At 34.0% G+C, this 17,264-nt stretch overlaps 1 protein-coding gene across 3 annotated transcripts in view; it reads right to left on the bottom strand.

The window, feature by feature from the left end:
* Positions 1 to 7,212, bottom strand: part of LOC133534628 (ATP-binding cassette sub-family G member 1-like) — a 202,273-nt gene extending 195,061 nt beyond the window's left edge. Inside the window, exons 1-2 of one of the 3 annotated variants that reach the window (XM_061873839.1) lie at positions 7,078 to 7,212; positions 6,534 to 6,909 (exon numbers count right to left, since the gene is read on the bottom strand). In XM_061873839.1, the coding sequence (XP_061729823.1) occupies positions 6,534 to 6,765 (232 nt within the window). In that variant the 5' untranslated portion in view covers positions 6,766 to 6,909; positions 7,078 to 7,212. Of the gene's footprint in view, positions 1 to 6,533; positions 6,984 to 7,077 lie in introns of those variants that run through there. The other 2 variants (XM_061873838.1, XM_061873840.1) reach the window with 2 other exon arrangements.
* Between the last annotated feature and the right edge of the window lie 10,052 nt (positions 7,213 to 17,264).

The raw sequence follows: 17,264 nt of genomic DNA, 5'->3' as shown, positions 1-17,264 counted from the left end.
ATATAAAATATGAAATTGTATATTTTGCTTATAAGGTTTCAATAATAAAATCTATTTAAATTATTAAGTATTATACTGTTTTGTATAACAGTATGAGTTATAGAATAGTAACTGTGTTAATTGTATGAGCAGAGTCAGGTAGAGCCAATAGGGTTGTTTCCAATTTTTGAAAAACGCTTGAAGTTGCCCTAAAATTCAACTTTTATACTAAAAACGGCTTTAAATATGTTAAATTAACAAAATATATTTTGAAAGACGCTTTCGCGCCCAAAACGCTCTTTGAAAATTGTGTGACGTCACAATTTACGGTTTGACCCATAACTACATATACACGTAGAAGATACGAACTGTCAACTGGCATTTGTCATTTGTTGTTTATCGCCTAACTGTCAACAGTGTCAATCCGAGAGTTGTGACGTCATCAGAATCTTCAAAGACGTTTCGAGTTTGGTCACGTGACGTGTGCCAAAAGATATTTTAAATTCAATATTTACAAAAATATGGTCATTACAGGTCCCCTAAAAGTAATTTAACATGTTCTTATAATCCAAATGAATTTATTGGGATACAATTCTGTCCTAAGATTTGTAGATGGAAACAACCCTATTACTCGATATTGACAAACATTACGAATCATGCATTGAAAGGTTTGGTTTAGTGGGAAAAAAACAGTACAGCCATAATTGTGATCCAGAATTACTACGTACACTTTTATTTGTTTCACGAGGCTTCGAGTGAATTACTAAGAAAAGGTGTTTTACTGGATTCGTAACCTTCGAATATTTGACGTAAAAAACGAGATTACGAGATTATTTATTATACCGTCAACTTTGAAATATGTTTTTATAGTTACATATCTATTATTTTACTATTTGACGACCGGTTTGGCCTAGTGGGTAGTGACCCTGCCTACGAAGCTGATGGTCCCGGGTTCAAATCCTAGTAAGGGCATGTATTTGTGTGATGAGCATGGATATTTGTTCCTGAGTCATGGGTGTTTTCTATGTATTTAAGTATTTATAAAATATTTATATATTATATATATCGTTGTCTAAGTATCCTCAACACAAGCATTATTGAGCTTACTGTGGGACTTAGTCAATTTGTGTAATAATGTCCTATAATATTTATTTATTTATTATTTATCGTAATACCTTAATTTCCTTATGAATGACAACTGTTTAAAATGCATTCTTTTGCTCTATAATTTAACTGTCATCGTCTTAACGTAACCTTTGAATATACTCGTATAAATAGTGTTAATGGCGAAAGGATACAGGTAGTAAGCCTGTGGAAATAACCGGTATTAGAATTAATGTATGCACTAATAACAAAATGACTGTTGGAAACCATAATTCTTATTAAAATAAGGTCTACTTTGTAAACAATATAATATGATTAATTGGAATGAAAATTCTTGAGATGCCTAGGGAAAAACAGATATGCTGGAGGAAAACTAAGATCGTGTCGCATTCATTAATTATATTCAGCAATAAAAACGAGTCACTTCGTATACATTCATTCATGTATTTAGGTATACGTTGAAACTAGTACCTACATATTTCATTACAGTAAATGACTAAAAGCAATTAAATAAATACAATAAAAAAATAGCCCTTATTGAAAAGAAAACCCTTTAATACTGAGATGGGAATTATTTTTGTAACATTAGATTATATCTCGCAAGTCAGTTTTCCTCCTGGCAAAGGCCTCCTCTAAATTTCTCCAGTGGTTCCTGTTCATAGCCGCTCTGCTCCAAAACGGTCCCGTTGTTAGCGTTATTTTGTCTTCCCACCTGCAGAACTGTGGACCTTTCTTGCGACTATATCTAGGGAACCAGTTTGTAATTTATTTGCTCCACTTTCCGTCTTTGGAGCGCATCATATGGTCCGTCCATTACCATTTTAATTGGTCTATTTGTAAAATATCTGTAAATTTGTTAGTTTCTCTTATGTCAACATTACTCACTATGTGTTCTAAATCCTAAAACGCTCCTCTCCATTCCATAATCCACATGACGCAAGTTTCACTCTGTGTGCCCTGTTTGTCAGAGCCCATGTCTCACATCCTTACGTTAGACATGGAAGTATGCAGGTTTTAAATACCTTACATTTAACTGACATGCTAAAATCTTTGTTCTTCATTATATACTTTAATGACCAATATTTTTTCCAGCCATTTGTAATTATTTTGTCCACCTCCTTGGTCATTTGGTCTTCAAATGAAATAATTAGGCCAAGATAGACATAGTCCTGTACATATTCTAATGTTTCGTCTTTGACAGTTATGTTTACGGGTTCATTGTTAGTTAAGAGCTTGGTTTTGTTACTATTCATTATAAGGCCAACATTAATGCTTTCTTGACATAATTCTCTGACCATTTGTTCTAATATTCTGGGTAATCCTTCCATCAACACTTAGTCATCGGGGAATCGAAGATGACTGAGCCGTTTTTCATCTATATTAATACCTTTGCTTTCCCAACTCAAGTTTGGAAAAATGCTTTCTAAGATAGCAGAGATCTTAGGTGAAATAGGGTCGCCTTGCCGGGCTCCTTACTGTACTTGAAATTCGTTTCCAACTGATTCTAGCTGTATTCTGGCACTGCTGTTGCAATATATCTTTTTTAGAATATTTATATAGACTTGTGGTATGCCTCGTTTCTGTAGACTATCCCAAATTCGGTTATGGATTAAGCTGTCCAAACGCTTTGATGTAGTCTATGAATGCAATATAAATGTGTTTTTTGTTTTCTTTATATTTTTCGACAATTTATTTAAAAGTATGAATGTGGTCTAAAGTTGAATAGTTTTTTCTGAATCCAGCCTGTTCTACAGGTTGTTGCTCGTCTAATTGTTTACTTACCTTTCTAATATGACTTTTGTAAATACTTTATAAACGTTAGACATCAGGCTAATAGGACTTTAATTTTTAACATCGTCCTTTGACCCCTTTTTGTGTAACAGGATTATGCGTGATTTAGGCCATTGCCTTGTAATAGTACAGGTGGCTAGTATTTTATTGAAAATATTTGTGAGAATCGGACTTGGTTCATTGATAGTACCTCTAAGTAGTTCGTTAGCAAGTCTGTCTGGACCAGGGGCTTTATCCATTTTTTGGCTGAGTATAGCTTTCTCAACTTCACTTTTTAAAATAACAGGTTCTTGTGTCATATTCTCTAGGGACTCTATGAAATATGCGTCTGGTTCGTTACAGCACTGTGTCTCGTTCTCGTCGACGACGTGTTATTTGATGTTTTTCCCTTCATGTTTCCTGCTCGGTATCTACTCTTTATCATTTTTTTAAGCTGTTTTAGGGCTTTTCTGATGCCACCTGTCTTGATGATGTGTTTTTGTGGGATATAATATTTTCTGTTTCTTCGGTCTCTTCTAAAGCTTTTACTAATTTTGGAATTTTTAGGCGTTTTGTTTCCTAATTGGGCCGGACAATAGCTTTCGTCTCTCTTGTAAGTGTGGTTTAGATTCATCGCTGAGGAACTCATTATTTCTGTTTTTCTTGCTATTATTTTTGGATTTCAAGCAAAGTGGCAAGCTTCTGCTCGAGCTTTGGATACAAAATCAAGGAGTTTTCATCTTAGTCATGCAAAATACTGGGCTCGGACAGTATTGCTATGGTTTGGTTTATGGTATCCTCGTCTATTTGATTCACTTTGGCATTAAATGGTTTTCTCGATTTTTATGGAGCGTTAGTTTAAGGGTTTAGTAGGGTAGGGTACTTTTGAATAACATCTGTGTTTGTAAATGATTTTTTATAGTTTGTGGTTATATAATCAATTTGGTTTTTATATCTACCACCCGGAGAGACCTATGTCCATTTTTCCCTGGTTTCTTTTTAAATATGGTGTTGAGAATACAAAGGTTATGCTGTACCAGGAAATATATAAAGCCGTCTAGGCTTCTTTTACCATATCACAAATTTACTAATGACAAGTTCTTCTGCTCTCCGTTGGCTACCAATTTGCGCGATAATGTCTCCCATTACTATAATATAGTTTTTTTAATGTTGTGATATTCAGTCCGAAAGGTTGCTATAGAATAGTTATATTTTTTCGTTTCTTGATCGCTCTGTTGCAAAGGCTTGGATGATTGACCATATCTTTTTATGACCCGGAAGCTGTAAGTTTAATACAACCAATCTGTCTGATATTCCTATTAATTCTTGTAGATTGTTTTTGTGGGACATTTTCACAAGAAAGCCTACACCTCGATGGCCGGCGATCTCTCCCTTGAAGTAAAATATGAAGCCTGGACGTACATACCTCTATAGGCTCGCCTACTCTTTGCATCTCACTTATGGCTAATATATCCCATTTTAAATTACTCAGTGCAAGTTTAAGTTCCATAAGGCTTTCTTCTGTCCTCAGAGTCTTCTGACCTCCGTTTATTATAATTGGTTCTATGGTTATCTAAGGTTCCATTTAAACGGTTTTGGTTCGTTCCCCCCAATATAACCAGGTTTTGTTGCAATGTTAAGTATTTTGTTTTTTCTTGTTAGTATTATTTATTTCCGGTTTTCCGAGCTGATTATTAATTTTTTGAAGTGTTTGGTTTTAGATCAGAGCCTTCCCGGTTATCATAGTTTATCATGCTAGGTCTGATTATCTCTTTCCTGCTAGATCTGGGAAGCGATTGTGAAGCATTGCTTAGGGTTTGGTTTTTATTCACTTTCATCTGTGCTGATGACTTTGGAGAATCCGACATTTCTCTTTTTCTCTCTTCTCTATTGTTGTCCTTTGGTTTTATCACAATCAGTTTGTCACGTTTTAAATAAGCGATATTTACCTTATTTTTCTCTTCTTCTAATTCATTTATTAATACTTAAAACAAATATTAGTTACATAAGTATTACACCTACAGTTATAGTTTTTCCCTTGACCTTGAATGATATTGTCAATTCAGCACAATTCATTACATTACAACTAATTTTATACAAAAATACTCGCACAGTTGCAATTTAAGATACATTATTTTGATATTTGAGTGAATATAGCGGGCGTCTGTTTTACTTTACAATTTTCCTTTTTACCTACTGTGGCAATGATAATCTCATATAGGCAACTAAGCAAAAACTTTTTGAGAAATATTTTGTTTGATAGCAAATATTAACATTATATCGTGTCATTATGTAGAAAAGCGAAATAAGAAATAAATAAACCTTACAGTACTTATGGTGCTAGTGTGGGAATAAGCACTTTGCGTGCCTATGTCGAAAATGTAAAGAGCCATTTTTACTGTAACACGTTGTACAATACACGTGCGTATAGGTAAATCGCAACTCGTGTCGATTTAAAAAACTCCCTTTGGTCGTATTTTATTTTATCACCACTCGTTGCAAATTTCCTACTCTCCGCACTTGTATCGTTAATAACTATTTTGAACATCTATACTCTTTGGTGTGGATAACTATCAGAAAAGAATGAATATGGGTAGATTCCGTTTTCTGTCAACAAACTGATATGCAGTTTGGTAGATAAGTGCCTATGAGTACTACTGTATTCTTCTTTGAATTAAATAAATAAATAAAAAACTGGAAAAGTATAAAGCACCAGTGAAGTACCACTTTATGAGCAACAGTATTAAAAATGAACATGAGCTACTACAACTCAACGATAATTGAAATAAATATTTTGTTGTTCACTTGTAACGCAAATAATTTCAGCGAGCGCGGACCGGAACGGGTTTATTACGTCTGAAATTGACGTCTTCCGCCGCCGTAACAATGCATTTTAACCGTTCTCATTATGAATAAAATACCAATAAAATGTTACTTCCAGTATTTCCATACTTAAATTTTAAATACCATAATAAAATATATCCAATTAATTAGGAATATCTAGGCTGGCAAGCAAATTTAGGAAAGGATTAATATTTAAGATAGCTAATATAATTTAATAGCAAGTGATGTCGGCTATATAGCGGAGGGATCAGACGAGCAAATATTTTAATTATAATATTTTCAGAGTTATTGATGTGAAACGTTAAAACCCGCGTGATCGCCAAATCTTTCGTCACAAATTTCGCGCGGCGCACCATACCTTCTGTTTCCTTCTAATTTCCCGGTTTTACGCCTCCTCTTAAATAAGAATTAGGGTCCGGGTGGAGTAAAGCACTCCGTTAACCGATTACAATAATAATTATTGAATAATTTTTAAAATTGTTTTATTTATACACTATTACACTGAACTTAATTTTCGAAACTAGCAGATAAAGGCATCTACCTGTTTTTCGTAGGATATAATTGAAACCATAGTAAAGCAACTAACTATTAAACATTAGACACCGATGCCATTTGAGCTGCATCAGTCACCTTCCCTACGAGTAGGTAGTACTCGTAATTTAACAAAATGATTCGGTGAGTCAAATTTGTTATTAAATAAGAAATGAGTAATTTACTTAAAGTAACTATAATCTATAAAAAAGTTTATTAAATACTACCAGACCTTGTGATGATAATGTACTTCACAGACCTGTAAGACTAGAAAGATTAGAAAAAAAAACTATTTTGGTACTTACCTTTGTGTGAGCTCACGGTATAGTTAATATCTTCAAACAGTATATGCACGGGTGGGCGCTTGGCCATTCGATTGAGAGCCTTTAGGGTAGATCCAGCCCTTTCCAAAGCCGCGGGGGTCCATTGGCTCTCCTGCGCAGGCTGGAGCACTAAGGGGTTGTTTTCATTGGTAGGGATTGACGAGTGTCGAGCGGCGCCGGCGATCGCTTTACGAACTAATGGAACGTTAGACATTATTGTTTAGTTTTTTATACACGCAACACTTAAACGTTTTCTTCTGATTCACTCTTTTAATTTTTATAATCCGATAATCACTCATAAACACTTATTTTTATGTTTATTAATAACGATCAGCAATATATTATTTAAGTTTAATACCTAATTGCAATAGTAATTATTATTATTACACCAAATTACTGGCTATCTGCCTCAAATCTTAGGATCTGTGACATCTATCTCGCATCATGGCAATATATATATATATATATATATATATATATATTAAATGAATCTTTCCTGTAACTTGGGTAAGAAAAAATTACGAACGTATCAATGTTCAGCCAGCATTATCGACGCGCGCGCCAGCTTTTGAAGACGCGAGGAAACTAAACGTTGCAATCAAAGAAACATGACGTACGAAAAAGTCAAATGACTGAGCGCCGACCCGTGAAAATAACTGCCAGTAAAATACCTACTAGTTAACTTGTGATTAGCAACAAAGGAAAACTGATGGTTACTACTGCTTCTAAGACTTGTTAGTTACTAGTTTCATAAGCGTTATGTAATAAAAATTGCAGCGTTACACGTAAGTACAGCTTATGAATGAGTGGTTATTAATTGCATTCGTTTCTTGGACAATGGTTTTTTAATGGCGACTACCGTATGGTTCATTATAAAATGGATTGAATATTCTGTTACACCTGACTTTATCGAATAGATGCTCCGCAGAGGGCAAAACAAAAACAATTTGGAAGATCTCAGTTTTTGGACATGGTTGATTACATGAGAAATAAAATGAACAATAATCATAAAGGTCACAAAAAATAATTAAGTTGTTCTACGTGGCGTTACTATCAAGAGTTGAACATGACAGCATATAATAGTATATACAAGGTCATATATTATATTTTGTATTCCTTCGCTATTTTTTATGCAGGAGGCAAATGAGCCGACATATCATCTGATGGTAAGCGATTACCGCCGCCCATGGACACAAATAAACAAAATACGTAGATTTTGGAGTTTGAAACTTATTTGCATACTTACTACAGACTTGGGATTAATACTTACATGATGATTATATGATGAGGTAGTGTGTAAGGCATACCTGCTAAACAACTTTAGAAGTATAGATATTACTGTTTCTTACAAAATATATGTATACAAGCAGCTGAAATGGATGCCGCTAAAACCCCTGGAGCTTATTTTAAATTAAAGAGTAAGATAACAATATTTCCGAAAAGTAATTAGCGCCGTTACTTATCTATAAATATAATCACTCTACAGACGTTACAGTCCATATAATAAATAGATATACAAGAAACAATGAAGTAAGTAAATATTACATGTAAAGTATCTTAAATCTTATCTATTCTAATTTAGATATCTGCCTCCTTCTGGGACACGCTGGCACTTGAGCATGCGATCGTACCTAGTGCCTAAAAAAAATGGAGCAGTCCGGCTTCTCATTAATGACATTCAGGATGCTGTTGGATCGCTCCTGCGTCCCGACTACTACTGTGCTGTGCTTCTTTATAATAGTGCTTGTACGATACGGTACCATCCACAAAGTTAGATCAAAATATGGTGCAGAACCAATTCTACGTATTCAAATTTCCAGAAAAAATGCAAAAGAATAACAAAAATTGATTTAGTACGAACGTAATCATCGTAAATTATGAAATCAAAGAATATATGAAATATAACATTGCGGAAAACGTGTGTTATTTCCATTTGTTTACTTTTCCAAGGTGATTTTATATGATTTATTATTATAAATTCATAATTATAAATCATGTAGGAAAAGTCGTGATGCTTATTCCAAAATACAATACACAATTTATATTTTCTGCAGCGTGTACGCGCACGCATATTACATATCTACTAGGTACATATAATAGGTAGGGCTAGTGGTTAATATAATTAATCTCGGTCTACGTTTATCTCACTCGATGTAATTTGCATTATTTTAATATGCAAGTTATATGAGGGGTCATATACCTTGTAATATGTAGGTAGATTATAGGTACCAATTATGCAAGATCACGGAATCTTAGCCACCATAACTTGTGACCTGTCATGACTAGGTATAATCAGTAATTGCTTACAACGTGCAATGAATTAATCTCAAATTGCAAGAACATATTGTAATCTATCTATGGGAATCGATATTATCCGATGGATAGGGGCAACTAACTTTATCTGTAATAATTGACGTCCATTAATAGTTAAAAGAAAAAAATGTGTTTAAGTCAGAAGCAAGTTTATTGCATCGAACCAAACCCGTGTAATCCGCGTAGCAAAATTTCCAGTCGCGTTTTCCCCTGTTCTTGTTTGTTTTCATTATCTTACCTTTTTCTTCATTCGTACAAGTTGACAGACATTAACTACACTAATTGTTCTTACTTTCGTTCACTCGGAGCACTTCTGGTTTTGTTATATTCTTACATTTTAACAATAAATACATTAATTTATTTAGAAATTTAAAATTTAAGTAATAAACATACGGTAAAACCATATTTTTAGAGTTAATGAGGTAAAACGTTAAAACCTGCATTACACCTATTGCCTAATTTTCCGTCGTAAGTTTCGCGCGGCGCAATACTTAAACTCGTATTTAACATGCAACTATTTTTTTAATATCTTTTGAAAAAAAACTATTTTGTGTTTTATTTGAAATAGTTCTTGCGACCTATATTCTATTTTCATAATACAAAATATTTTTAGAAGGTTATGTAGGTAGGAGTTACAATCTCTTCTGACATTACATTACTTGCAACTCTCTGATTCTTTTAACATTAAATCTGTTTAGTAACGCTGCACATGATCACAAGCATAGCGAGTGGCTAAAAATGTGGAATCTTGAGCGTTGTGAGGGTTTCAAGGCTCGAGAGGTGAACAAACTTTTCTACCCTGGTGAAACACATACGAGACGTTTTCACCAACTAACGAGAGGCACACACGGGCTGCAAAACATTAAAAAATTTAAATTAATACTTTTAAAAATTGACCGTTAAAAACCATTACTTAATAGTCCATTCAACCGGTTAACATGCGAAAACAACTCGAAATTCGCACTCTAGAGGACTGATTGACACACTGTTTTTAAAAAAAAAAGAGAGCTTTTCCAACCTGGAAATTCCGAGTAAGTAATACTTTTTAATTCAGACTAGGTATTTTACTATTCATAGTACCTCTTATCGCAAAGTATTTGTATATTAAAAAAGTATTTCGAAAATACATATTTTGTATTTTGCATTTGAAATAGTATAGCAAGGAAGTATTTGAATTTTGTATTTTTTTACTCTGCCAAAATGTGACAAATGGGGGAAGGTTAGGACTAAGTCTACGATATAGCGTGATAATCACAGTTCCTGTCTCTTCTAATTGCGCGATGTTAAAATGTGACATGTTTTTTATTACGTGGATAATACCATCCATCGTACGCCTTCAAACGACGGTGACAGCCAGCAGTTTCTTAATAAGATAAAGATATGTAGCTTATGCGCAAATATCATTAGGGTGTGCAAATTTGTGTGGCCAGGCATTACACCAAATATACCTAGAAACAAGGAATACAATTGAATGAGTTTTCGGATTTAACATCTGGTTATTTGCTGTGTTGGGAAGTGTGTATTGCAAAATTATTTTTCATATGTGCTTAACAGCTCGGGTTTGAGCATTCTTGGTTCTTCCACTGGTAGTGCTGCGATTGAGCGTTAACCTTTACACGAGCACAGTCGATGTAGGTAAATCGATGCGAGGTTGGCAGTTTGCAGTTTGTCATTCATATGAGTCAGTCACAAAAGCAATATTATATTATAGCTTTAAGCTCAACCTTTATACCTTTTACCTTTCGACTTTAATTTCTTATCCAAATGGGTAGAGTTATTTTCCAACATTGTACAAAAAAAAATGTTTTAACTCCCATAACCTTAAATCTCAAACTTCAGAAATTCATGTGGTATCACCATCAAACAATTCATACATAGATTGTACTCCTCAAACGATGACACTTTTGTTCAATAACTTTTAAAAATTACGATATCTAGAGAATTCCTACATTTCATACAAATTAAATATTATCGTCAATGTACGCTATCATTATTGTAATTGACGTTGCTTGTCACGCATAAACTTTAAAATGTATTAAAAATACACATGATATTTAAAAGGGCGCGCCGTCGTTAAAAAAATACAAGTTATTTTTAAAAGTCGCTGAACAAATGTAATCATTACAGGCAACCGGTATTACTTAAATCATGAAGTATCTTAAGTCATATGAATAATTTTGAAGAAATTTTACATCATTTGTTGAAACGACTAATTATTTTTATTCATATTGTCTCATTGCCTAACTTTATTACGGTTCTTATTTCTTAAACCAAAACAGAAGCCTCTCGGGACAGAACCGACTCGGATAGGTTAGGTTAGAAGTTTAAGGCCAAAAGCGAAGTAAGCGTCTGGAAACAAAATAATTAAGCGCTTGTATAAATTCGTCAGGTACCTCTTGTTTGTCCCTTAAAGCGTACAATAGAACTGCGCGAAGCGGAGCCTCGTCAACTGGTTACCTTACCAAGTCAAAATTGCAAAAAAATATCAATAAGACAACACAATGAAGATGGCTTTTAAAACTATATCAATTAAGGTATTATAAGACTACAATTTTTCCATACAAATCGCTGACGTTTTCGCTAACGAGGAACGAGTTAATCACATCATGGTAAACGCACGGGTAGGTATGTTTTGTGTGTTACTACATAATTTTTTAGTTATTTTTTAAATGCGTGGGCACATATACCTAACTATATTTGGGAATTATCAACGTAAGTAAGGCAAGCTTTTTAAAAATAACTTAATATATATTTTTAATCGTTCAGAACAATAGAAATGAACTAGGGATTCAGTAGGGATTACAATATATTCAAAAAATTAAAGAAATAAGACTTATTTATAATATGTTTCAGATACAAAATATTTTTAACATTATCGTTTGACTCGTCCCTGGGTTTTTGTACCTATTTTATTTTCCCGCACTCGTGTTATGAATGCTATGATTTCCGGATTACGTTATATGTTCTAGACACGCGGAAGTGTGGTAAGCCAAGTTCAAAGAAATGGGAACTGGCGACGCAGCAACCGTGTCATATTACACGAACCGTTTCGAGCTACTTTTGACCCCTTCACAACTTGAAACCTATTTAACCTACACACGTGACATTTGGCCCATTTATTCAAGCCTTAGCTTGTCTAAAATACATTTCATAAACGTAACTCAAAATGTTCTTGATCGGCATTATTGTGACTGACCTGTAGATCAAAAACCTAACCCACTTCCAGATGATCTAGCAACTTGATATTAGCATCAAGGTAGACTATAAGGTGCATATTGAGGAAGAAACTGATACTTATTGATAATTCGATGGAAAACAATCATACGATAGGGGGGGGGGCTTAGGGTCGGCAACACGCATGTAACTCCTCTGGAGTTGCAGGCGTACATAGGCTACGGAGACTGCTTACCATCAGGCGGGCCGTATGCTTGTTTGCTACCGACGTAGTATAAAAAAAGTGGTATAAAATGTAATATTGATATTTATTGGATTAATTAAGACTTATATACCAAAACCCCACCCCACTTCTAGATGACCTAGAAACCTAATATTTGGCATGAAGGTAGGCTATTAGGCGTCTACAATATAGGTCGTAGTATATTCGTAAGGAAAATATGAAAAATGAAGATTTTTGACATTTAAGCGCGATTAATACTGTACGACCGCCGAGGGCCGCGCGGGGAAACGAGAATGCGGGACGCAGCGACAAGATCGCGCCACGGCGGGTTATTCCCACTAGTTACCACCAAGTTGTTACCAGTGGTAACTACACGGAATTTTTTTCCCACCTTTTACCATTGGTAACTACTGGGAAAAAAATTCCCACTAGTTACCACCAACTTGGTTTGGTAAAAAGTGAGATTTTTTTTCCCAGTAATTACCACCATAATTTGGTTAGCGTTCAATACTAATAAAATCAGTATAAATATAAAGTGATTTAATCAACAATTAATTATAAATTAATAAGTTATTCGTTTAATTATAAGTCGATTACTGTTTCAGTAAACTGCCTTTAAAGTGATTAAAAAAAATCGGTCTTTGACAGATTTGTTTATTCGTTCGCATAATTTTGACGTTATTTATTGAAAGGGACTTTATTGTCGATGGCACTTACGCCATTATCAACGATGCTCCTGCCGCTCCCGCCGAATAATTGAGATCTATATGGGTACCTAGTTCTATGCTGAGTAAAAAATCTTGAAATTATAAAGTATTTGTCTTCGCTAGTTTTTACCTATAAGCTATTACATTTCCCTATGTTTCTTTTCTTAAATCTGGTTTGTTGGTAAATGCTAACCAAGACAAATCCTTTATAATTTCAGGATTTTCTAATCAGCATAGAATTTGGCACCCATATAGACCCCAATTATTTTGCCGGCGAGTCAACAACAACATAATATTCTTAATCTTGAACTTGGCTCTCATTTCACATTTATGTTTTTGTTGGGATTGTATTAAACGAAGCATGATGGTAATATAATTATAGCCACGTATTTATTTTTATTAAAGAACACATTTTTTTATGATGTTAACTATTAAAATTAAGTATTTAACCTCACGAAAATATTCGTAGAGTCGAACCAAGCTGACTATCGAAGAACGTTGCAATAAGTAATACAATGTGGAATAGTCATTAATGACACTTCCGCGTTCTGTTCCGTCAAAGTCCAGTGTTAGCTTAAATGGACTCTATGGTTATTTTTTTGCTCCAAGCCGATAATCGTCAGGAAGCGGGGCAGGATCGGGAAAAGTAGCATGCTCTTGCTTAGGAGGCCAAAATCCTCTTTGGGTCACATTAGTTAGTTAGTTTGTTATTTCTTACAAGCAGTGTTTCGGCTACTTATAATTGTAATTAAAGGTTTAATACATGTGTCTAGTGCAGCTGCTTTAAGAGGCTATCATCACCATCAGGTAGGTACACGCTCGGATCCTTGATACAATGCGGTACAAAGCAGTATTGAATATAATGACCAACATAACACACTTGCTATGAAGGACCATTATGCACGCTCTAATGGCTGCGATAACGGATATGTGTAGGTAGATATGTGTAGGTAGATATGTGTAGGTAGATATGTGTTTAAATTTACTTAAACCCATTTTTGCTCCAACGTAAATGAGTTCTACTTTTCCGTACCTGTGGCTTAGAGACATTTATGTGATGCATGCCACGATGCACTCAGTCCGAGCCATAGCGCGTCGGGCGACCATGAGTTTCAAAATAGTTTAGAACTTACAGAAGGCCACCACGATTAAGTATAACTATATAATTACGTTGGCAATATATATAATGAAGATGCATCTGACCACCTAGCATGACTTGCGCTGTCGCGCGCGACTGAAAATGAAGGATTTAATTTTTAATATCGAAATCTTTCCTACTAATATCTCAACAGTTTTTTTTGTAGAAGCAACAATTTTTGTGAGACAAATTTAGCCCCGGAGCGGAACAATTTAGACCCGTTTCCGGGGCTTCCGGGCAAGTTGTTCCATCTTTGAGGCAAGTTGTACCGCATAGATTATGCCAATTAACATAGCTTTCGTTAAATAAAACAACTATATAGATAATGAAGAAGTTAAACAAACAGAAATGCTTATAGGAATAAGCATTACTGTTTATGCTTTGCACGACTAAATGCAATGAACTTTTTCTGTGCGCCATGTAGTAAATTTCAATGTTACTTGCCACATTTTTAACAAATTTTTACTTCTTTTGCCAATTGGTTTAAACGCTTTACCTACTTTTGGACCTACGTTTGTTGTTTTTGCATCGTAAAAATGAGAAAATTCGGCAAAAAATTTGGTACAAATAAGGCCGATCAAAGTATGTAGTTCTTGGGAACTAATAGCTAGCCCCTTCAAAAGGGAACTACTTGCCCCAAATTAAGTTTATGTACGGAGATTGACGTACAGAAAAACAAATATCATCAATTTAATTTCGCCGCTAGATGCGCTAGCGAAGACGGAGGTCTTTCAAAATGTCGTAGTGTGTGAATAGTATTATATATTTTTTTGGGGGTAACAACTCTGGAAAATCTTTTTACTATTCTTGATTATTCATGGTAAACATTTGGTATAGTTCGATGTTAGTAGTTTAAAAAAAGTGCCAAATAGTGTCGGAAATTGTGGGCGCATCATACAAGCGAGAGCATATCAGAACCTTCAATAGTAGATGACGAGGGCTTTCATTAAATGACATACGATGTTCAACTCACAGTATTTTCTGTGCAAGACTGATTACAAAATGCAATAATAAACAGGTTTAGGAAATAGCCAAATTAGACGTTAGAATACTTTTGTGTATATTAGTTATTAGAAAGAATTATTATTTTTCAAATAAGTATAGGAGAATTTTGAGAGCTATTTTTCTGGACAACCATCTACAGAGGCGCCAACTAGTGAGCACAAAAACGGTAGCTCTCATTAGGAACTTATCATTGTTGCTGCTCTTTTGTCTGTTTGTATGTGTGTGGTATTCATGTGACGGCTGCATAAAGCCATTAAAACACGTGTGTGAGTTTATGAAACTGACTACGTTCGATTCATAAAAGGTTCACGCGAGTGTTTAATGGCTAATTATATCATCATTGCTTTGCAGCAGCGCAACTCGCGGATGTGAGAAGGCGTCTCCCTAATATCTTGATCGCTCATATTTCGCGAAAGATTCGCTATAGTTCGTTTATAAACAAAAAAAAAATTGTACAAACTAGTTAAGATAAACTGAACGCCAAATGGCGTCAAATGGAAACTTTCTTTCACGTATGTCACGCAACCTTAGTTTTTTTTATTCCGATACAAGTTTAGATTCGGTCCCAACTACCATTTTGTTCGATATCAAGTAACGAGAGAAATTTGTAAAAATTGTTTGCAATTGGCACTTTGTTTACAAATTACAAATACCTGCGTCATCTCGACTGATATTAAAATAAAGGTCAAATCAAATTGCTTTGTTTCTCAGAGTTGTTCGAAATTTGGAATGTATTTAATTTTAAAATCGAGATTGATGTTATATTTATTCAGTAATAGTTGATGTTATATATATTTAGTCATTTTCACAAATAAAAAAAATGTTCTAACAAAACAGTTTCTCTTTATGGTAGTCGTAATTAGGGATTGCAAACCGGACTGATTTTCAATCCGGCCGGATATAATATTAGGGCATTCATGTTAATTAAATATAATACTTTGCAATGATTTTCACGTAATATGAGAAAATAAAGAAAACCATTAATTTATAAAAAAAATATTAGTTATCTCAAATAAAATAAAACTTAGTACTTAGTAAAAAGTGTTACAATATCAATCTCACTGTAAAGACAAAAATACACTGCGTCCATGTTCGAGAATTTTTGTTTTGTCCTATGGTTTGCAGGGAATACCTGAAAGCATTAAGTCCGCCATTTGTACTTATTTTTTTGTGTAATAAAGTTTAAAATAAAAAAAAAGTTTCTTAGTCATATATCATATTTACCTGTTCCCAACTTCTTAAATATACGTTTACGACTATAAATTTGATTAGTTTCCAAATCCTGATGATGGAATATGTGATGGGAATTGGAACTCCTTGGTATGTCAATTTTTTGTAAGCGATCTTTAATTGAATGATATGTAACACTGACATCCATTTTAGTAACAAAAGAAGATATTTTACTTTTAACGATAATTTTTTAACATGTATATATATCTTTTTTTCATCGGATTATTTTTATAGACAATTAAAGGTAAAAAAAGCACTTATTAAATTTACAAATATATTAGTAAATATTTAAGAAAGAAAAGATAGGAATAGGAAACACTTAAGCGTCACGAAGATCTTGAACGAAAAATTATACATTACATATCATATCATCGCGGAAAGGGAAAGCCGAAGAAAAGTTACATGGATCAAACAAAGAATTGGATAGACGTATGTACTAAGAGATTAAAGAAGACAAAACTGGATTAAACTCATAGACAAAATAATATAATCTAAATCTTATGTTTGTGATATATTTAATCAGAGTCAACTAAAGGTCATTATATATTCATACACATATTTATGAGGTCAAATCTATTCGGCAGAGTAACGCTGATTTAAATTTAATCCTGCCCCATTGTTTAGTTTTGAACTTTTGTCACAACATTAGGAGATGACATTAACCTTCTCTTTAATATAAAGCACAAATACTTTTTAATGGCATCGCGCTCTTGGCGCATTCAGTCAGCACAAATACTTTCTACGGCATCTTTCTCCTTTATTTTTCCTTCTATTATGGTATTTATTGCCAGTGCCACCAATATATTTCACCAACAGTCAGAATAAATATTTTCTTTTCTTAATTAATACAAAACGTTTTCATTTGTTCTTTGTTCTGTTCAACTCATATCTTCCACCCGTTGCCTTTACCTTACCCAAAACGC

Source organism: Cydia pomonella, chromosome 2 (genome assembly GCF_033807575.1).
Source record: "Cydia pomonella isolate Wapato2018A chromosome 2, ilCydPomo1, whole genome shotgun sequence".
Taxonomy (NCBI): domain Eukaryota; kingdom Metazoa; phylum Arthropoda; class Insecta; order Lepidoptera; family Tortricidae; genus Cydia; species Cydia pomonella.
This window is presented reverse-complemented; position numbering and strand designations above follow the sequence as displayed.